Genomic DNA, 24116 nt, shown 5'->3' on the forward strand with positions numbered 1-24116 from the left:
ATTGGATCTGTGCTCCAGTTCCCCGAATTAAGCCTGAATGCCTTCCACATCCCCCCCCCCCAGGCGCTGTATAATCCTCCGGGTTTAGCGCTTCCCCCTTGATTATAATAATAATAATAATTGATATTATTTTGCCAGTTGGGCACTTAACAAGAGGGATACTATTCATCAGTAAGTAGGTGCCTAGCAGTAAGTAGGTACGTAGCAGTAAGTACGTAGGTGCCTAGTAGTAAGTAGGTGCCTAGCAGTAAGTAGGTACGTAGCAGTAAGTACGTAAGTGCCTAGTAGCAAGTAGGTACGTAGCAGTAAGTACGTAGGTGCCTAGTAGTAAGTAGGTGCCTAGCAGTAAGTAGGTACGTAGCAATAAGTAGGTACCTGGGTGTTAGTTAACTGGTGTGGGTGGCATCCTGGGAGACAATGTTGAAGGACCACAATGGAAATTATAGTTCTCGATGACATACTCATTTTCTTGGGTGGCTAAGCCTCCGGGGTAAAAATTTTAATAAATCTTAACTCCATTTTTCCGCTCTGCGGATATTTAACGGATTTAGTGTTAATCCGGCCACTGAACTCAGATGAAGGTGATGCTGTCCAGTTCTGCTGGGCTCTTCTTCCCCTTATATCAGGAAGTTTCAGTTATGCCGCCATAAAGGCTAAATATTGTACATCTCATGATCACCCTGTGTACTCACCTAGTTGTGGTTGGAGGGGTCGATTCACAGCTCCCGGCCCCGCCTTTTCACTGATCGCTACTGTGTGTGGTATTACAAATGAAAAACTGATTACAGAGGTCACAATAATTATTTACAGATCCCCACCTGGCATAGTTACATCACGAAAAAATATATTACTTTCAATTTATATATTACAAAGTCTTGGTATAGCTGATGAATATAATACAATATAGATATCATCTCAAAAATATTTAAGTGCCGTATTACAGTTAAAAAATTAGTTATTATTGGGTTACAGTCTCTTAAATAACAGTTCATTCTTTTAGTCTACGCAAAATGTGGATAGTCTCAAGACTTAGGATATTTTATTAACAGTAAAAGTGTCTATGAAAGATTAGTAATACCAACTTACCTCATAATTTGTAATATTTTAAATTTAAGAATTAATCTAAGTCTGCCCGAAATGCCTAGCCATGCTAGGTGTTCTAGTGGTACACTCTGTAATACCTAGCCATGCTAGGTGTTTTAGTGGTACACTCTGTAATACCTAGCCATGCTAGGTGTTCTAGTGGTACACTCTGTAATACCTAGCCATGCTAGGTGTTCTAGTGGTACACTCTGTAATACCTAGCCGTGCTAGGTGTTCTAGTGGTACACTCTGTAATACCTAGCCATGCTAGGTGTTCTAGTGGTACACTCTGTAATACCTAGCCATGCTAGGTGTTCTAGTGGTACACTCTGTAATACCTAGCCATGCTAGGTGTTCTAGTGGTACACTCTGTAATACCTAGCCATGCTAGGTGTTCTAGTGGTAGACTGTAATTATTATTTTACTACATGTAAACCACACAATAACCAAATTCTGTAAACTCAACATTGTAATCCTTATAGAGAATAAACTTTGAATTAGTAGGTTTATTTAGGTACAGTTGTACATAAGTACAGTTGCACAAGTTTTAGGTGATTACAAATACATGTATTGTCTTACATAGTAACACATATGTAAATTATGTAGAATAACCCCCAAAAAGTTAGACAAATGACTTATTTCTAGTGATGTCTTAAGGTAGAGTGTACCAGTGTATGAGTCTGTCTTTGTCCACACTGTACTTGATACCATTGTTATCTCTATATAAACCATACTGCCAGAGATACTTATAACCCAGTCTTAGTCTACCATTAACAACACTTTATCATGACTCATGTCTGCTGTATCTTACAGCCAGCCTTTAAATAATAATAATAATAATAATAATAATAATAATAATAATAATAATAATAATAATAATAATAATAATAATAATAATAATAATATATTACAAATAAGTCACTATCTGACTTTTTTGGGTTATCCCAGGTTCTCTACACATATACTGCTATGTAATAAGTCTATGTATACCTGAATAAACTTACTTAATAAAGATGTGACTTTGTCTGACTTGTTTTTAGTTATCCTGGTGGGTAATTTATACGTATGTTACTATGTATGATAATTGTAGTCACCAGAATATGTATAACTGTATTTATGTGTACCTGTACATAAATAAACTTATAATCAACTGACTTTCTTACTTAATACATTATTAATCAGACTTTATACATTGTTACTTAATACATTATTAATCAGACATAATACATTATTAATCAGACTTTATACATTGTCACTTAATACATTATTAATCAGACTTAATACATTATTAATCAGACTTTATACATTGTTAGTGGTCCGTAAACCCTGGACAAGAAGTGCAGTATTTTGTCCGTAGTGTATTAACCTACATGTGCACACCTATATGTGGTTGTAGGTGTCGAATCATAGCTCCTGGTCCCTCTCCTGATATAGGACACTGCAAGTATGATGAAGAGGACGAGGGAGATTTGTAAGTATGGATGTGATGAATGTTAAGTAAGTTTAAGAGCTGCATAAATAACTTGTCAACATTGTAACTAAATATTAACATGTAAATGGTCCATTACTACTGTAACTTGTTTAGTTATTAGAACATTTTGGTCCCTGGACCTATTATGTGGTCCCTGGACCTATTATGTGGTCCCTGGACCTATTATGTGGTCCCTGGACCTATTATGTGGTCCCTGGACCTATTATGTGGTCCCTGGACCTATTATGTGGTCCCTGGACCTATTATGTGCTTCCTGGATCTATTATGCGGTCCCTGGACCTATTATGTGGTCCCTGGCCCGGTGGCCTGGTGGCTAAAGCTCCCGCTTCACACACGGAGGGCCCGGGTTCGATTCCCGGCGGGTGGAAACATTCCGACACGTTTCCTTACACCTGTTGTCCTGTTCACCTAGCAGCAAATAGGTACCTGGGTGTTAGTCGACTGGTGTGGGTCGCATCCTGGGGGACAAGATTAAGGACCCCAATGGAAATAAGTTAGACAGTCCTCGATGACGCACTGACTTTCTTGGGTTATCCTGGGTGGCTAACCCTCCGGGGTTAAAAATCCGAACGAAATCTTATCTTATCTTATCTTATCTTATGTGGTCCCTGGACCTTTATGTGGTTCCTGGACCTATTACGTGCTTCCTGGATCTATTATGTGGTCCCTGGACCTATTATGTGGTCCCTGGACCTATTATGTGGTCCCTGGACCTATTATGTGGTCCCTGGACCTATTATGTGGTTCCTGGACCTATTATGTGGTCCCTGGACCTATTATGTGGTTCCTGGACCTATTATGTGCTTCCTGGATCTATTATGTGGTCCCTGGACCTATTATGTGGTCCCTGGACCTATTATGTGGTCCCTGGACCTATTATGTGGTTCCTGGACCTATTACGTGCTTCCTGGATCTATTATGTGGTCCCTGGACCTATTATGTGGTCCCTGGACCTATTATGTGGTTCCTGGACCAATTATGTGGTCCCTGGACCTATTATGTGGTCCCTGGACCTATTATGTGGTCCCTGGACCTATTATGTGGTCCCTGGACCTATTATGTGGTCCCTGGACCTATTATGTGCTTCCTGGATCTATTATGTGGTCCCTGGACCTATTATGTGGTCCCTGGACCTATTATGTGGTCCCTGGACCTATTATGGTTCCTGGACCTATTACGTGGTCCCTGGACCTATTATGTGGTCCCTGGACCTATTATGTGGTCCCTGGACCTATTATGTGGTCCCTGGACCTATTATGTGGTCCCTGGACCTATTATGTAGTTCCTGGACCTATTATGTGGTCCCTGGACCTATTATGTGGTTCCTGGACCTATTATGTGCTTCCTGGATCTATTATGTGGTGACTGGACCTATTATGTGGTCCCTGGACCTATTATGTGGTCCCTGGACCTATTATGTGGTTCCTGGACCTATTACGTGCTTCCTGGATCTATTATGTGGTCCCTGGACCTATTATGTGGTCCCTGGACCTATTATGTGGTCCCTGGACCTATTATGTGGTCCCTGGACCTATTATGTGCTTCCTGGATCTATTATGCGGTCCCTGGACCTATTATGTGGTCCCTGGCCCGGTGGCCTGGTGGCTAAAGCTCCCGCTTCACACACGGAGGGCCCGGGTTCGATTCCCGGCGGGTGGAAACATTCCGACACGTTTCCTTACACCTGTTGTCCTGTTCACCTAGCAGCAAATAGGTACCTGGGTGTTAGTCGACTGGTGTGGGTGGCATCCTGGGGGACAAGATTAAGGACCACAATGGAAATAAGTTAGACAGTCCTCGATGACGCACTGACTTTCTTGGGTTATCCTGGGTGGCTAACCCTCCGGGGTTAAAAATCCGAACGAAATCTTATCTTATCTTATCTTATCTTATGTGGTCCCTGGACCTTTATGTGGTTCCTGGACCTATTACGTGCTTCCTGGATCTATTATGTGGTCCCTGGACCTATTATGTGGTCCCTGGACCTATTATGTGGTCCCTGGACCTATTATGTGGTCCCTGGACCTATTATGTGGTTCCTGGACCTATTATGTGGTCCCTGGACCTATTATGTGGTTCCTGGACCTATTATGTGCTTCCTGGATCTATTATGTGGTCCCTGGACCTATTATGTGGTCCCTGGACCTATTATGTGGTCCCTGGACCTATTATGTGGTTCCTGGACCTATTACGTGCTTCCTGGATCTATTATGTGGTCCCTGGACCTATTATGTGGTCCCTGGACCTATTATGTGGTTCCTGGACCAATTATGTGGTCCCTGGACCTATTATGTGGTCCCTGGACCTATTATGTGGTCCCTGGACCTATTATGTGGTCCCTGGACCTATTATGTGGTCCCTGGACCTATTATGTGCTTCCTGGATCTATTATGTGGTCCCTGGACCTATTATGTGGTCCCTGGACCTATTATGTGGTCCCTGGACCTATTATGGTTCCTGGACCTATTACGTGGTCCCTGGACCTATTATGTGGTCCCTGGACCTATTATGTGGTCCCTGGACCTATTATGTGGTCCCTGGACCTATTATGTGGTCCCTGGACCTATTATGTAGTTCCTGGACCTATTATGTGGTCCCTGGACCTATTATGTGGTTCCTGGACCTATTATGTGCTTCCTGGATCTATTATGTGGTGACTGGACCTATTATGTGGTCCCTGGACCTATTATGTGGTCCCTGGACCTATTATGTGGTTCCTGGACCTATTACGTGCTTCCTGGATCTATTATGTGGTCCCTGGACCTATTATGTGGTCCCTGGACCTATTATGTGGTTCCTGGACCTATTATATGGTTCCTGGACCTAGTATGTGGTCCCTGGACCCATTATGTGGTCCCTGGACCCATTATGTGGTCCCTGGACCTATTATATGGTCCTTGGACCTATTATGTGGTCCCTGGACCTATTATATGGTCCCTGGACCTATTATGTGGTCCCTGGACCTATTATGTGGTTCCTGGACCTATTATGTGGTCCCTGGACCCATTATGTGGTCCCTGGACCTATTATATGGTCCTTGGACCTATTATGTGGTCCCTGGACCTATTATATGGTCCCTGGACCTATTATGTGGTCCCTGGACCTATTATGTGGTTCCTGGACCTATTATGTGGTCCCTGGACCTATTATATGGTCCCTGGACCTATTATGTGGTCACTGGACCTATTATGTGGTTCCTGGACCTATTATGTGGTCCCTGGACCCATTATGTGGTCCCTGGACCCATTATGTGGTCCCTGGATCTATTATATAGTCCCTGAACCTATTATGTGGTCCCTGGACCCATTATGTGGTCCCTGGACCCATTATGTGGTCCCTGGACCCATTATGTGGTCCCTGGACCTATTATTTGGTCCCTGGACCTATTATGTGGTCCCTGGACCTATTATGTGGTCCCTAGACCCATTATGTGGTCCCTGGACCTATTATGTGGTCCCTTGACCTATTATGTGGTCCCTAAACCCATTTTGTGGTCCCTGGACCTATTATGTGGTCCCTAGACCCATTATGTGGTCCCTGGACCTATTATGTGGTCCCTTGACCTATTATGTGGTCCCTAAACCCATTTTGTGGTCCCTGGACCCATTATGTGACATGTTGAGGTACAGTCCCTGGACTCATTATGTGACTAGTGTTGAGGTATAGCCCCTGGACCCATTATGTGACTAATGTTGAGGTACAGTCCCTGGACCCATTACGTGAGTGATGTTGAGGTACAGTCCCTGGACCCTTTATATGCCTCTGTAATTGTGCCTATGTAATGTTGAGGTACAGTCCCAGTGCCCATTAAGGGCCTCTAATGTTGAGATACAGTCCCAGGACCCATTATGTAACTAATGTTGAGGTACAGTCCCTGGACCCATTATGTGATTAATGTTGAGGTACAGTCCCTGGACCCATTATGTGACTAATGTTGAGGTATAATCCCTAAACCCATTATGTGACTAATGTTGAGGTACAGTCCCTGGACCCATTATGTGACTGATGTTGAGGTACAGTCCCTGAACCCTTTATGTACCTCTGTAATTGCACCTATGTGATGTTGAGGTACAGTCCCAATGCCCATTAAGTGCCTCTAAAGTTGAGGTACAGTCCCTGGACCCATTCTGTGCCTATGTAATCTTTTGACAGCTGCCCACACCATGGGTATGAACTAAGTTTAGGAATTTGAATAAGGGCATAATGTGTTGCCTAAAATTTGAGTTTGTGATGATGGTGTAGCTCTCTTGTGTGTGATAACTGGTTTGAGGAGCACAACTGAGATAGAACCCCAGGCACAAATTTCATAGGTGAAGTGCTCACCTATTTGTGTTTGCAGGGGTCGAGTCTCAGCTCCTTGCTCTGCCTCCATTGGTTGTGTGAGCTCTTATCATACCTATTAATTAAAGCTGTGTATGGATCCTGTCTCTGCCACAAGGACCACAGTGGAAATAATTCACTGAGTTTTTTGGGTTGTCTTAGGTAATTTTCACCATATATGATAATTGTGCTTGTGTGTACCTGTGTCTAAATAATCTTAAACTTCACTGTCCATGTCATTCCATATACTGACCACGCTAAGGCTAAATAAGTATTTCCTAACATCCCTATGACTCATCTGTGTTTTTAACTTCCATCTGTGACCTTATGTACCTGAGACTCTCCAGACTCTCCCTGTCCATTGTCAGGTCCTCTTAGTATTTCGTATGTTGTAATCATGTCACTTTTGGTTCTTCTGACCTGTTGTCATTACCTGAACCAGCAGAAGGTCTCCTGCCATCATACAATTTTTGAGCTATGCTTAAAAATCGTCTCATTTCTCAATACTAACCAAACCAACTCTCTGCTAATTATTATTATTATTATAATCAAGGGGAAGCGCTAAACCCGGAGGATTATACAGCGCCGGGGGGGGGGATGTGGAAGGCATTCAGGCTTAATTCGGGGAACTGGAGCACAGATCCAATTTCCTAAATCAAGAGCCCCTCACCAACATCAAGGAACCTTCCTTGAGGGGTACTCTCTGCTAAAATCTAACCAGTTGAAGCAACTCTCCCAAATACTGTATGACCTGTAGTCAATTAAAACATCAAATCATACTTAAAATAGCACTGACTGTACTTTTGTTTGTGCCATTATTAATTTTATTATGTATGTATAATGCATAAATATGCATGTACTTGATAATTACTTAATTATACAGTATTTAATCTTATTAAAAATTAACCACTTTTATTCTGTCTAGACGTAAGTAGTCTTTAAGTATATTAGGATTAGTCTGCCCAAACTGTTCCGGTATGACAGTGGTTTTCTTTGTACCTAGCACATCAAAAATGTAATTGCACATTGTAACCTTTGCAAAGAAATAAATCTGTCTTTGTCTTCTAGCCCTCAACTCTGGGAGTAGTTTTGTTGCAACACTGCATTTTTCCAGCTTCTTTACATGCTTTATCAGATGTGGGTTCCACGCTGTGTTGCACACTAAAAAATGAGCCTGGCAAATGTATAAGGTGATGAATGCCTCCTTGTTGAGGTTCCTGAAAGCCACCCTTAAATTTGTTACTCACATTTTCTGTGGCAGCTTTTCAGGTGATGTGCACCTTACGTGACTGCTTAGAACTAGGCTCACACAGAGGTCCTTCTTGTTTAGGGAAGTTTGCAGCCTTTGTTCCTTGAGCCTGTACCCAATTTCCAGTCATCATTGCCCTTCCTTAATTTTCATCATTTTTTTTTTTCAACACATTGGCCATCTCCCACCAAGTCAGGGTGACCCAAAAAGAAAGAAAATCCCCAAAAGGAAAATACTTTCATCATCATTCAACACTTTCACCTCACTCATACATAATCACTGTCTTTGCAGAGGTGCTCAGATATGACAGTTTAGAAGTCCCTCCAAACTGCCAGTATCCCAAACCCCTCCTTTAAAGTGCAGGCATTGTACTTCCCATTTCCAGGATTAAACTGTAGTAGCCACTTGTCAGAACAACCCTATAGTTTATCCACATCCCTTTGTAATCTTTCTTGGTGTTCCCTGGCTCAGTCAGCAATGCCCTTGCATTGCATTCAGATAGAGAGGCTCATACAAGGGTATGTAGGAGAATGCCTTAGACAAGGATATGGGATGTCATCAGGTTGTTTAACCCTTACTGTCCAAATAGATCTATGTTCACATGTGTAGTGCTCCAAAAGTTGATCTACATTTTTTTTACATATTTTCAAATATAAAAAAAAAGTAGATCAAAGTTTTTTACACGTTTTCAAATGTTAAAAAAAAAAGATCTACATTTTTTTTACATACTTTCAAATGTTGAAAAAGCATAGATCTACGTTTGGACAGTTTAAGGGTTAACATCCTTATTGATGGGTTGTAAAAGAAGTGAATGCTAGAGTGCTGGGAACAAATATAGGATTTAAATATAATAAATTAGTATAAGGTGGGAGTTGTCACAGTTGTTGTTTGCTAAATAAGTTGCAAAGTTTGATGGAGGAGTTTGGGAGGGTGTGTAAAAGATGGAAATTGAAAGAAATCATAGACAAGAGCAAGGTGATGGGAGCAGCAAAAAATGTCTAGGCAGTGAAAGACTGAATATCAGATTCGAGAGAATATGAAAGTATTGATTGTTGGAGTGGAAACAAAAGAGAGCCCAGCATTATTATTATTATAATCAAGGGGGAAGCACTAAACCCGGAGGATTATACAGCGCCTGGGGGGGATGTGGAAGGCATTCAGGCTTAATTCGGGGAACTGGAGCACAGATCCAATTCCCTAAATCAAGAGCCCCTCACCAACATCAAGGAACCTTCCTTGAGGGGAGAGAGCCCAGTAGAGCATCCCAGACCATACTGAGGTTTTTACAGAAAAATACTGTGATAGAGATTGGTATGAATTAGAGTAGTCCAGGCAGGAGCCCTCACTTGCTCCTATTACATAATGTTGCTTTTCATATTTAAACATATTTTATGATAAATAATACTCAGTAAATGGAATGAAATGTTATTTATGAAATTTTGAATGTTACAAGAGCTAATTAACGCATGGAAACAGAAGTGTCATGGTAAGTACATACAGGCATAACTTACATTTACAATCATCAGTAGGCCTATGTACCCATCACAGTTATCAGACATTTGTACCATAGCTAAGAGTACTTGTACAGTATAAGGCACATATACCCATTACAGTTATCAGATAACTGTATATGTACCATAACTAACTGTACCTGCATAAAGCACATGTGCCCAAAATTATTTGATATATGTATCCATCATTAATACCTGTATGAGGTACATGTATCTATTGCAGTTATCAAATATATGTATCCATCACAAGAATAAGGCACAAGTACCCATCACAAGTATCAGATATTTGTTTTCACATGTATATGTATATATATGTATTGTTAACAATTATCAGGTATATCCACCCCTCAGTATTAGGTGCATCAGTCACAAGTACAATATTAGATACATAAATCATCACAAGTACAGTATCAAGAACAAGAACATGTACCATCACAAGTACAATATCAGGCACATGTATCATCACAAGTACAATTTCAGGTACATATATCATCACTAACTAGTACAGTATCAGGTATATGTACTCATGAGAGTATGAGGTACATACGTACTGTACTAATCACAAATACGGTATCCGGTTCAGAATGTATACCTATCAAAATTATGAAATTTGGATTAATGTATAAATGCTTATCTCTGTGTAACCACGTACACTTCTGGCAGCAGCTCGTTGATCTGACTTGACGTACATTCTTTTACAATCACTTACACAATTTTCTCTGGTTTTATAGAGAGAAAATCTCCTTAAAATATATAAATGCTATTATTTGAACACTAATTATGATTAGATGCACTCATCATACACTTTAGAGATTAAAGCAATAATACTGTAATTTAAAATAAATAATTAAATTTAATGTGAAACTGTGCTAAGACCAGCAAGTTTAAGTCATAATCTGATTGTAAGATAAGATAAGATTTTGTTTGGATTTTTAACCCTGAAGGGTTAGCTACCCAGGATAACCCAAAAAAATCAATACGTCATCGAGGACTGTATAACTTATTTCCATTTGGGTCCTCAATCTTGTCCCCCAGGATGCGACCCACACCAGTCAACTAACACCCAGGTACCTATTTGCTGCTAGGTGAACTGGACAACAGGTATATAAGGAAACAAGTCAAAATGTTTCGACCCCGCCGGGAATCGAACCCAGGCCGTCTGTGCATGAAGCGAGAGCTTTGCCAGCCAGTACAGTATATCAGAAATTTCTTCACTGTAGGCTACTTAACCACCTAGTTTATTTGATGCATACAGTATTATTATTTTACAGATACTGCATTTCTACTAGTGATAAAACATTTTTATGGTCAGTATGACAGACGTACAGTATTTTAATGTACACTAAATGCAAATGCAGCAGCTGTTTTTAATTTTCTAATACAGAAACCATGCTTATTATAACAATAATAATGCTATTATTTGCATAGACTGATGATAATCAGTATTATATTATCAAAATAAAATATTTTAACATGTAATATTTGTAACATTTAACAGTTATAAATGACTGTGATCATTAGAAATACAGTAACTACCATCATAAAACAACTTCATATTCAACATGATAGGACAGTGCGTTGAAATACGTAAACATTGATATTAGTGTTACTGAGGCCTACATTATGAAGTTCTTTAAGAAGTCTCATGGCAACCCACCATTAATGTTTACCACAATATATTTAATTGATCATGAGCCTGTGTCACATCTTAGTTACATTAACACTAACAACATTTGCTATACTCTCTATATTACAAACACTTGAGCTTTTATCTAGATGTGTTATGTGGTTATTATTAAGTACTGAAGATGTTCAGCCTTCAACCAGACTTTTGTTTGAATAACATTTAAATTGCTCTTCCTGTTAGGTATTCTCAAATATTAATTGGAAGAGATGATAACTCTCACTTACTAAAAACCCTTTTCTTAAAGAGGATTACAATTTTATAATAAATTAAGTGCTAAAACTACATGGATCATTCAGCAGGAGGAGTGCTGGCCGCTCCATCCTCCCTCTGCTAATCGCAGTTTCACCTCTGACCACTGAGGCTCTTAGTGATTGTCTTCAAAAAAGTATTTTTATAAATAAAAAATCTACCCTCTAGTGGTATGTAAGCTCCCCTGAGCAAATATTTTTTTTAAAAGCTGGTTTGCATTAATATTATACAGTGCAGTACATTATTCATAAAAAAGCACTAAACCTGTTTGGGTCACTCAGCACTGATTTGGTTTGAAATATACTACTCACTCTTGTCACAAGAATAATACAATTGTTAATATCTTATTACTGTCTTGTCCCTTTAATCACTAAATGATATGACTAGATTTTATATTATCATCTGCTTCATTGTTTGGGCAAGTATTTCACATAGTCATATTTGTTCTTAATAATTGTAGTCTAACATTTCCTCGTGTGACTTAGCTAAAATGCATGGTGTTGGTACAATCTTTAGTCCTGCCACAACAGTAAGCAATTTTGTGCATTGTACATTGTCACCCATGAACCACATTAATATATATACGTGTGTATGTATGTCCAGCCTTGGAGAAGATTCTTAAGATTTACCTGACAAGACAGCAGATATACTCATGAGTCATGTGTCACCTACTCTCTGCTGTTATAATGAAGAGGTTGCATAACTCCATTGGTTCATTTTCTAACTGAGAATGCATAAGAAATTATCTCTTAAGGAGTAAAGTTTGTAGAAAGGTAAAGTCTGTGAGATATACATCTGTAACTATTTATATATTACTCAACTTAAAACATTCTTCACATAATATTTAAACTGACCTGGAGTCATTTGGTCACCTAATAAGAGCATTTTGTATATCTGTATAAGTCATGTTCGTGCCAACAAAATAATATTACTTAATTACTACTCAAAAAGCTGAATATAAAGTCAGAAGCCATACAGATACAAAGTGTTGTGTATTCATAACACTTGCAATTCTATAATTTATGATAATAATGATACAGTAGTACTATTTAAGAAAGGACATTAAACCCCTGAACGTTATTCAGCGCAGAATATGGAGTAGGATACTAAGAGCAAAGGCAAAGCAGTTTCAATAGTACACCACATTAATTTGGTGCAAGAGATCAACTGCAGATAAAAAGCCATAGATAACCTCTACATTAAAGGAGATACCTTCAAAGAAGAGAGCAGACATATTAGAAAAGGGGCCAAAATTAAGGTCATCAGTCCCAGTGAAAAACTGGTCTATCAAATTAGTGTACTGTAGGCAAGAGTGAGCATGACTTGCCAGCTCTAATAAGAGTGGAGCAGCGCACACTGCCAGTATGATATGAGGCAATCTTTTTTAACCTTGCACAGCTGTGTGGAAAAAAATCCACAGTTGAGAGAAATGAAGCAAAGATGACTAGACATCAGATGTGGTTTAGTAGAAAAAGGCTTATTGGTTACTAGGTAGACCAACAGTTTTGCCAGTAATGTATTAGGTCATTATGAGGAAATAATTGGAAAAAGGTAATTGAGAGTTTCTGATATGGAAAGTTAACTTTGTGATCATTACTAGAATTGTAAAGGTGTACCCTGTTCTTATATTGCTGCGAAATAGATTTTCATTCTTTTTTACATATATTTTTCACTATTCAGAGATTTGATTGCCACTTATCATATTTGAGACTGGACAGTTATTTTCATTAATGACTTTTAAAAGGTGCAGCATTTTACCAAATTAACTTCATACTCAAATTATATATATGTACAGCATAGTATATGTTATACATAAAAATTTTAGAGAACAGTTCCTACCACATTAACACTAATGTTTAAAGAGTTCCTGGAGTTGAATGCTCACTGACTCCTGTATCAACAGTTAGTCAATAGAATCAGAACCACTGGTTAACATGTGGCTCCAAAAACACTTCATACTCCAAGCCGTAGTCTCACATTATTTACCTGTTGGCCACTTGAAACAAACAAAAACAAAGAGCAGTTTATTGTGCTTGAAGATTTTGCCTGTAGAATGTGCTTTATTAATCTCCTTGAAATAGTCAGGGTTTGAAATGTATAACTTATTCAGTATCTTTAATGTGCATATGAGATTAAGCCTAGTTTTTTAAAGTGTTCCTTTTTTTTTTTGTTTTTTTCAACAAGTCGGGTGTCTCCCACCGAGGCAGGGTGACCCAAAGAGAAAGAAAATCCCCAAAAATAAAATACTTTCATCATCATTCAACACTTTCACCTCACTCACACATAATCACTGTTTTTGCAGAGGTGCCCAGAATACAACAGTTTAGAAGCATATACATATAAAATTACACAATATATCTCTCCAAACTGCCAATATCCCAAACCCCTCCTTTAGAGTGCAGGCATTGTACTTCCCATTTCCACGACTCAAGTCCGGTTATATAAAATAACCGGTTTCCCTGAATCCCTTCACTAAATATTACTCTGCTCACACTCCAACAGATCGTCAGATCCCAAATACCATTTGTCTCCATTCACTCCTATCTAACACGCTCACGCACGCTTGCTGGAAGTCCAAACCCCTCGCCCACAACACCTCCTTTACCCCCTCCCTCCAACCTTTTCGAGGATGACCTCAACCCCGCCTTCCTACCCCTACAGATTTATACGCTCTCCATGTCATTCTACTTTGATCCATTCTCTCTAAATGACCAAACCACCTCAACAAACCCTCTTCAGCCCTCTGACTAATACTTTTATTAACTCCACACCTTCTCCTAATTTCCACACTCCGAATTTTCTGCATAATACTTACACCACACATTGCCCTTAGACAGGACATCTCCACTGCCTCCAACCGCCTCCTCGCTGCAGCATTTACAACCCAAGCTTCACACCCAAATAAGTGTGTTTGTACTACTATACTTTCATACATTCCCTTCTTTGCCTCTATAGATAACATTTTTTGCCTCCACATATATATACCTCAATGCACCACTCACCTTTTTATTTTAAGTAATTTATACAGGAGAAGGGGTTACTAGCTCACTGCTCTCGGCATTTTGGTTGCCTCTTTCGACATGCACGGCTTATTGAGGAAAGATTCTTTTCCACTTCCCCATAGAGATGACAGGAAATAGATAGGAACAAGAACTATTTAGAAAATAGAAGAAAATTCAGATCGGTGTGTATGCTTATACATGTACAGAATGTATGTAGTGTGACCTAAGTGTAAGTAGAGGTAGCAAGACATACCTGTGTTCTTGTGTGTACATGAGACAGAAAGAAAAGAAAATCAGCAGTCCTACCATTGTGTAAAATAATTACAGGTTTCTATTTCACACTCATTTAGCAGGATGGTAGTACCTCCCTGGGTGAAGCATGGGTGGGGAATGTTGCAACAAGGAGAAGACTGGAGGCAGTTGAGATGTCGTATCTGAGGGCAATGTGCGGTGTAAATGTAATGCAGAGAATCTATAGCTTGGAGATTTTGAAGGAAGGTTGAGGTTTCTAAAAGTATTATCCAGAAGGCAGAGGAAGGGTTGTTGAGGTGGCTTGGACAGTTAGAGAGGATGGAACAAAATAGAATGACTTGGAGTAAATATAAATTTGTGGTGGAAGGAAGGCAAGATAGGGTTCATCCTAGGAATGGTTGGAGGGAGGGGGCAAAGGAAGTTTTGTGTGCAAGGGGCTTTGACTTCCAGCAAGCGTGTGTGAGCATCTTAGATAGGAGCAAGTGAAGGCAAATGGTTTTTATGACTTGATGGGCTGTTGGAGTGTGAGCAAAGTAACATTTATGAAGGGATTCAGGGAAACTGGTTAGCTGGACATAAGTCCTGGAGATAAGATGTACAGTGCCTGCTCTCTGAAGAAGGGGTGTTATGTTGCAGTTTTTTTAACTAGTATAAGCATGCCTCTTGCATTGTGAATGATGATGACAATGCAGCTTCTTTTTTAAGGTCACCCTGTAAAATGGCTGATGTGTTAACAAAAACAAATGGGACGAGCCCAATCATGTGTTACGTATTTGAAAGGTTGTCAATACTACATTGAACTTTGTTCAATGATATAGTATTATCTTTATTTAGGTGTGGTCTCTGCTTGATAACAGTAGTTGAGGTAGGGACTAAAAAGAGAGTTATAATTGAATGACAATTTTCTTGTCCTTGTGTTCAAAGGTTGGCTTTCTTGAAGGGTGAGAAAGAAGACGGGGAGAGAAGGAAGAAACAGAGTAGTGGGAGTAAATTTTTGAAAGTTAGAGATGTTAGTTGGGGAATTTACACTAGAGACATTGGGAAGGAGGTGGGTGGAGAGTTTACCATGAATGGCAAATGGATGGGAAGAGGTGGGAAGGAGGTGGGTGGAGAATTTACCATGAATGGCAAATGGATAGTAATGGATGGGAGAGAGATGGTTGAAACAGAGGAGCATGGTTGGTCTTGCTAGGTCCTCCTGAACTTCATTACTCCTTTCCCTCTTTCTTTTGTAAAAAAAAAAAAATTGCAGTGTCACTTTTAGTCTTTACAGAAATGATGTACACTACAACCGTGATTTTTCTCTTGTTTTCTGATTGTCTTTATTTGTTCATACATTTTACTCCACACAGATAAGTGTGACTGATCTTAGGACTTAGCAAGAAATGTACAGGAATGTATTATAGAGGAAAGTACAGTACATTATATGTATATTGATTTACCAATTTATGCTCTCTCTCTCTCTCTTTGCTACTATACTTTTAATATATTAACTAGCACAGTATAATTTTTAGTTAAATCATACATGTATTTAGAATTTTCTTAACCTACTAAAGAAAATTAGAATCTTAGTTTTCTGCTCTACTTGTCATTTTAATGACATTATCACTTCTGTGAAAGTAGTACTAGTAGTTTAGCCAAAGAAGAAGTTATATTTTAAAAATGCCTCTTACAATTAACATTATATAAATAACAGTGTGATTTTTTATTTGATGTTTTGTGGCCAGTCTTTAAAGTTTTTGCCTTTGTTCAGGTAAGCATAATGTGAAGTTCTAACAATGTCCAATGAGAAATAATATAGAAGGTAAAAAATAAGTATGAAGCAAAGCCTTAGGTGAAACAAAACAAAATTGTCCTTTAGGCCGCCCACATATCCTCAACTGAGCCACCATCAGTGGTCAGCACCTCCCTTTATTCTAATTTGCTATACATGTAAAATATTTCAAAGATAAATTATGCTTTACCTGTGATGATGAAATCTCTCACTAATCCACATCCACTAGAAACTGAAGCAAACTGACAGTTCACAAATGATACGTGTAAAAATATATGTATAGTACAGTTTCATGTCTTTTTTGAATGCATATGTTTAAAAGTAATGTCACAGTTTAATTTAAAGTACTAAATGCAAAACAAGTTGTTATATTTTTGATTCGTTAAGGTCTTCCATGTGATCTGTGTCTTGGCCGTTGACTATGTTGACTTTGGAAGTAGTTTTGGTAGACAATCTGGCTCTTCGGAAGTTCTCATAATGTCGCTCTGCTGTAGAGCCGATTAAGTCTTGCATGTGCGTCCTGAAAACAGATGTATGTGTCAACAAGAATAAGGATGGTTTTCATTTGCATATACGATAGTATTCTGTTCATAAAAAGCACTAATTAAATCCACACTTCTGAAACTAGGTATCCTTTTTTTGTGTATAAGTGTTTAGAAGATCATAGCAAGTTTGCCTGTGATACCCCAGTAACGAAACTATGTATTGTGCCATAACAAAAGCATTCACATTGCTAAACTCACAAACTAGTATTTAGTCACTTAGTATTTAGTCAACTTACTCCACAATTTGTAATAATTTAGGATTAAGAATTAATCTAAGTTTGCCCGAAATGCCTAGCCATGCTAGGTGTTCTAGTGGCCCCCTCTGTAATTAGTATTTTATTACATGTAAACCACACAAAAACCAAAATCTGTAAACCCCGCATTGTAATCCTTATTTTATTATTATTTTTTTATTATCACACTGGCCGATTCCCACCAAGGCAGGGTGGCCCGAAAAAGAAAAACTTTCACCATCATTCACTCCATCACTGTCTTGCCAGAAGGGTGCTTTACACTACAGTTTTTAAACTGCAACATTAACACCCCTCCTTCAGAGTGCAGGCACTGTACTTCCCATCTCCAGGACTCAAGTCCGGCCTGCCGGTTTCCCTGGATCCCTTCATAAATGTTACTTTGCTCACACTCCAACAGCACGTCAAGTATTAAAAACCATTTGTCTCCATTCACTCCTATCAAACACGCTCATGCATGCCTGCTGGAAGTCCAAGCCCCTCGCACACAAAACCTCCTTTACCCCCTCCCTCCAACCTTTCCTAGGCCGACCCCTACCCCGCCTTCCTTCCACTACAGACTGATACACTCTTGAAGTCATCCTGTTTCGCTCCATTCTCTCTACATGTCCGAACCACCTCAACAACCCTTCCTCAGCCCTCTGGACAACAGTTTTGGTAATCCCGCACCTCCTCCTAACTTCCAAACTACGAATTCTCTGCATTATATTCACACCACACATTGCTCTCAGACATGACATCTCCACTGCCTCCAGCCTTCTCCTCGCTGCAACATTCATCACCCACGCTTCACACCCATATAAGAGCGTTGGTAAAACTATACTCTCATACATTCCCCTCTTTGCCTCCAAGGACAAAGTTCTTTGTCTCCACAGACTCCTAAGTGCACCACTCACTCTTTTTCCCTCATCAATTCTATGATTCACCTCATCTTTCATAGACCCATCCGCTGACACGTCCACTCCCAAATATCTGAATACGTTCACCTCCTCCATACTCTCTCCCTCCAATCTGATATTCAATCTTTCATCACCTAATCTTTTTGTTATCCTCATAACCTTACTCTTTCCTGTATTCACCTTTAATTTTCTTCTCCTGCACACCCTACCAAATTCATCCACCAATCTCTGCAACTTCTCTTCAGAATCTCCCAAGAGCACAGTGTCATCAGCAAAGAGCAGCTGTGACAACTCCCACTTTGTGTGTGATTCTTTATCTTTTAACTCCACGCCTCTTGCCAAGACCCTCGCATTTACTTCTCTTACAACCCCATCTATAAATATATTAAACAACCACGGTGACATCACACATCCTTGTCTAAGGCCTACTTTTACTGGGAAAAAATTTCCCTCTTTCCTACATACTCTAACTTGAGCCTCACTATCCTCGTAAAAACTCTTCACTGCTTTCAGTAACCTACCTCCTACACCATACACTTGCAACATCTGCCACATTGCCCCCCTATCCACCCTGTCATACGCCTTTTCCAAATCCATAAATGCCACAAAGACCTCTTTAGCCTTATCTAAATACTGTTCACTTATATGTTTCACTGTAAACACCTGGTCCACACACCCCCTACCTTTCCTAAAGCCTCCTTGTTCATCTGCTATCCTATTCTCCGTCTTACTCTTAATTCTTTCAATTATAACTCTACCATACACTTTACCAGGTACACTCAACAGACTTATCCCCCTATAATTTTTGCACTCTCTTTTATCCCCTTTGCCTTTATACAAAGGAACTATGCATGCTCTCTGCCAATCCCTAGGTACCTTACCCTCTTCCATACATTTATTAAATAATTGCACCAACCACTCCAAAACTAAATCCCCACCTGCTTTTAACATTTCTATCTTTATCCCATCAATCCCGGCTGCCTTACCCCCTTTCATTTTACCTACTGCCTCACGAACTTCCCCCACACTCACAACTGGCTCTTCCTCACTCCTACAAGATGTTATTCCTCCTTGCCCTATACACGAAATCACAGCTTCCCTATCTTCATCAACATTTAACAATTCCTCAAAATATTCCCTCCATCTTCCCAATACCTCTAACTCTCCATTTAATAACTCTCCTCTCCTATTTTTAACTGACAAATCCATTTGTTCTCTAGGCTTTCTTAACTTGTTAATCTCACTCCAAAACTTTTTCTTATTTTCAACAAAATTTGTTGATAACATCTCACCCACTCTCTCATTTGCTCTCTTTTTACATTGCTTCACCACTCTCTTAACCTCTCTCTTTTTCTCCATATACTCTTCCCTCCTTGCATCACTTCTGCTTTGTAAAAACTTCTCATATGCTAACTTTTTCTCCCTTACTACTCTCTTTACATCATCATTCCACCAATCGCTCCTCTTCCCTCCTGCACCCACTTTCCTGTAACCACAAACTTCTGCTGAACACTCTAACACTACATTTTTAATCCTATCCCATACCTCTTCGACCCCATTGCCTATGCTCTCATTAGCCCATCTATCCTCCAATAGCTGTTTATATCTTACCCTAACTGCCTCCTCTTTTAGTTTATAAACCTTCACCTCTCTCTTCCCTGATGCTTCTATTCTCCTTGTATCCCATCTACCTTTTACTCTCAGTGTAGCTACAACTAGAAAGTGATCTGATATATCTGTGGCCCCTCTATAAACATGTACATCCTGAAGTCTACTCAACAGTCTTTTATCTACCAATACATAATCCAACAAACTACTGTCATTTCGCCCTACATCATATCTTGTATACTTATTTATCCTCTTTTTCTTAAAATATGTATTACCTATAACTAAACCCCTTTCTATACAAAGTTCAATCAAAGGGCTCCCATTATCATTTACACCTGGCACTCCAAACTTACCTACCACACCCTCTCTAAAAGTTTCTCCTACTTTAGCATTCAGGTCCCCTACCACAATTACTCTCTCACTTGGTTCAAAGGCTCCTATACATTCACTTAACATCTCCCAAAATCTCTCTCTCTCCTCTGCATTCCTCTCTTCTCCAGGTGCATACACGCTTATTATGACCCACTTCTCGCATCCAACCTTTACTTTAATCCACATAATTCTTGAATTTACACATTCATATTCTCTTTTCTCCTTCCATAACTGATCATTTAACATTACTGCTACCCCTTCCTTTGCTCTAACTCTCTCAGATACTCCAGATTTAATCCCATTTATTTCCCCCCACTGAAACTCTCCTACCCCCTTCATCTTTGTTTCGCTTAGAGCCAGGACATCCAACTTCTTTTCATTCATAACATCAGCAATCATCTGTTTCTTGTCATCCGCACTACATCCACGCACATTTAAGCATCCCAGTTTTATAAAGTTTTTCTTCTTCTCTTTTTTAGTAAATGTATACAGGAGAAGGGGTTACTAGCCCATTGCTCCCGGCATTTTAGTCGCCTCATACGACACGCATGGCTTACGGAGGAAAGATTCTTTTCCACTTCCCCATGGACAATAGAAGAAATAAAAAAGAACAAGAGCTATTTAGAAAAAGGAGAAAAACCTAGATGTATGTATATATATATATGCATGTGTGTGTCTGTGAAGTGTGACCAAAATGTAAGTAGGAGTAGCAAGATATCCCTGTTATCTAGCGTGTTTATGAGACAGAAAAAGAAAAAGAAACCAGCAATCCTACCATCATGCAAAACAGTTACAGGTTTTTGTTTCACAGTCATCTGGCAGGACGGTAGTACTTCCCTGGGTGGTTGCTGTCTACCAACCTACTATAGAGAATAAACTTTGATTTGATTTGATCTAAGAATTGGAATAAGCAAAATAGTATGAGATACCACTAAATTTAGCACACAGCTTAATTATGGCTATTGTATTTGATATTTTAAGAAATATCTCTTACAAGATTGGTACACCGAATTCACTGTGTAACTAAACTCATTACTTTTTTTTTATACAAATACTGTATTGTAGATTATTTCTGGACCTGTTATGTGCCTTTGCAGTCTTGTACCTACTGCCTACACCATGTATAATAAATGTATGAAGTACCTATCATTTGTACTTCATAATATGGTGCTGTATTATTCGGTCTATTGTAATATACCATCTTAGCCATTCCTTCACTACTGATACTTATCATCTAACCATTTATACTTAAATTGCTCTTAAATTGCTTACATAAGTTTGAAGTACAGAATTTGGAAAGCCTTGTGGAATACTGCCATACCCTCTGGTTATTGACAAAGACGAGAAAATTATGAAAAAAAACATTCACAAAAATAACCTGTTTCCCTGAATCCCTTCACTAAATATTACCCTGCTCACACTCCAACAGCTCGTCAGGTCCCAAAAACCATTTGTCTCCATTCACTCCTATCTAATACACTAGCGCACGCTTGCTGGAAGTCCAAGTCCCTCGCCCACAAAACCTCCTTTACCCCCTCCCTCCAGCCTTTTCAAGGACGACTCCTACCCCGCCTTCCTCCCTCTACAGATTTAGACATGGAGAGTGTATAAATCTGTAGGAGAAGGAAGGCAGGGTAGGGGTTGCTCTCAAAAATGTTGGAGAGAGGGAGTAAAGGAGGTTTTGTGGGTGAGGGACTTGGACTTCCAGCAAGCATGTGTGAGCGTGTTAGATAGGAGTGAATGGAGATGAATGGTTTTTGGGACCTGATGAGCTGTTGGAGTGTGAGCAGGGTAATATTTAGTGAAGGGATTCAGGGAAACCGGTTATTTTTACATAGCCGAACTTGAGTACTGGAAATGGGATGCATGTACAATGCCTGCACTTTAAAAGAGGGGTTTGGGATATTGGCAGTTTGGAGGGATATGTTATATATCTTTATATATGCTTCTAAACTGTTGTATCTGGGTGCCTCTGCAAAAACTGATTATGTATGAATGAAGTGAAAGTGTTGAATGATGATGAAAGTATTTTCTTTTTGGGGATTTTCTTTCTTTTTGGGTCACCTTGCCTTGGTGGGAGATGGCTGACTTGTTAAAAAAAAAAAAAGAAAAAAATCACAAAAACTTACAAATACAAAAAATATTTATTTTCCATCCATCACTAACTACAAACTTGCAATTAAGTACAGTACAGTGGAACCTCAAATTTCGAATGTATCACTTATCGAACGTTTTAAAAATAGAACCCTTTTTTCGAACCAACTTTGTCCCTATTATTGAACATAAGAACATAAGAATGTAGGAACACTGCAGAAGGCCTACTGGCCCATACGAGGCAGGTCCTTATCAAAACGACATCTACCTAAAGCTACTCAAGAAATAACTCCTGTACCCCTTGACACCAATCAAACCCAGCCCCTCCCACTCATATATTTGTCCAGTCTCTTCTTAAAGCTACCCAAGGTCCTAGCCTCTATCACCCCACTGGGAAGACTGTTCCACGCATCTACAACTCTGTTAGAAAACCAGTACTTACCTATGTCCTTTCTAAATCTAAATTTATCCAACTTAAATCCATTATTCCTGGTTCTAACCTTGTTCGACACCCTCAGTACTTTATTAATGTCTCCCTTGTTTATGCCCGTCATCCACTTATACACTTCAATGACATCTCCCCTCATTCTACGCCTCTCCAGAGAGTGGAGATTTAAGGCTTTAAGTCTATCTTCATACGGGAGGTATGAACGCGCCAGCTTGCTCTGTCCGCGTCCCTGCACAGGTGCTGTGAGCCAGTCTGGCTTTGTTGCTGCTTGAGTGAACACTAACCTGTGCTCTCATTCAAACATTTTACGATTATTTCATTGTGCTCAGTGCTTGTGGGACTGAAATAAGCTACCATGGGCCCAAAGAAACTTGCTAGTGGTACCCCTGTGGTAAAGAAAGTGAGAAACACCATAGATGTGAAGAAGGAAATAATACAGAAATATGAGAGTGGTGCGAGACTTGCTGAGCTTGCCAGGATGTATGGGAAAAACAAGTCGACCATTGGTTCTATCCTGGCAAAGAAAGAACAAATCAAGGAAGCTGATGTTGCGAAAGGTGTTAATATGCTAACCAAAAAAAGACCACAAATGGTTGAAGAGGTTGAGAAGTTGTTGCTGGTGTGGATCAAGGATAAAGAGATGGCAGGTGATAGTGTTTCAGAGACGATTATTTGTGAAAAGGCAAGGAAGTTGCATGCTGATCTGGTACAGAAAACTCCTGGAACCAGTGCTGATAGTGAATTTAAGGCCAGCAGAGGCTGGTTTGACAGATTTAAGAAGCATACTGGCATACACAATGTTGTAAGACATGGTGAGGCAGCCAGTTCAGACAAATGGGCAGCTGAGAAGTTTGTAAAGGAGTTTAAGGGGTACATAGACACTGAAAAATTCAAACCCCAACAAGTGTTCAATTGTGACGAAACAGGCTTGTTTTGGAAGAAAATGCCAAAGAGGACCTACATCACACAAGAGGAAAAGGCACTGCTAGGACACAAGTCTATGAAAGACAGGCTTACTCTTTTGTTCTGTGCTAATGCTAGTGGTGATTTTAAAGTGAAGCCTTTACTTGTGTATCATTCAGAAAATCCCAGAGTGTTTAAGAAAAGCAATGTCTTTAAGAACAAGTTGTGTGTCTTGTGGAAAGCTAATCATAAGGCATGGGTTACAAAACAAATTTTCAAAGAGTGGGTCCATGAAGTGTTTGGCCCCAGTGTGAAAAAAATACCTCCTGGAAAAGAAATTGCCACTCAAGTGCCTCCTGTTAATGGACAATACTCCT

General features: G+C 39.5%; 1 protein-coding gene across 7 annotated transcripts in view; it reads right to left on the reverse strand.

Annotated features, from left to right (window-relative positions):
* Nucleotides 1–9556: 9556 nt before the first annotated feature.
* LOC128689948 (neuronal-specific septin-3) overlaps nucleotides 9557–24116 on the reverse strand; it is a 199838-nt gene continuing 185278 nt past the window's right edge. For all 7 annotated transcript variants that reach the window (XM_070082247.1, XM_070082198.1, XM_070082124.1 and 4 more), the window contains one exon: nucleotides 9557–17139. In XM_070082247.1, the coding sequence (XP_069938348.1) occupies nucleotides 16986–17139 (154 nt within the window). In that variant the 3' untranslated portion in view covers nucleotides 9557–16985. The remainder of the gene's footprint in view (nucleotides 17140–24116) is intronic.

The sequence above is a fragment of the Cherax quadricarinatus genome, chromosome 1, assembly GCF_038502225.1.
Source record: "Cherax quadricarinatus isolate ZL_2023a chromosome 1, ASM3850222v1, whole genome shotgun sequence".
NCBI classification, from domain to species: domain Eukaryota; kingdom Metazoa; phylum Arthropoda; class Malacostraca; order Decapoda; family Parastacidae; genus Cherax; species Cherax quadricarinatus.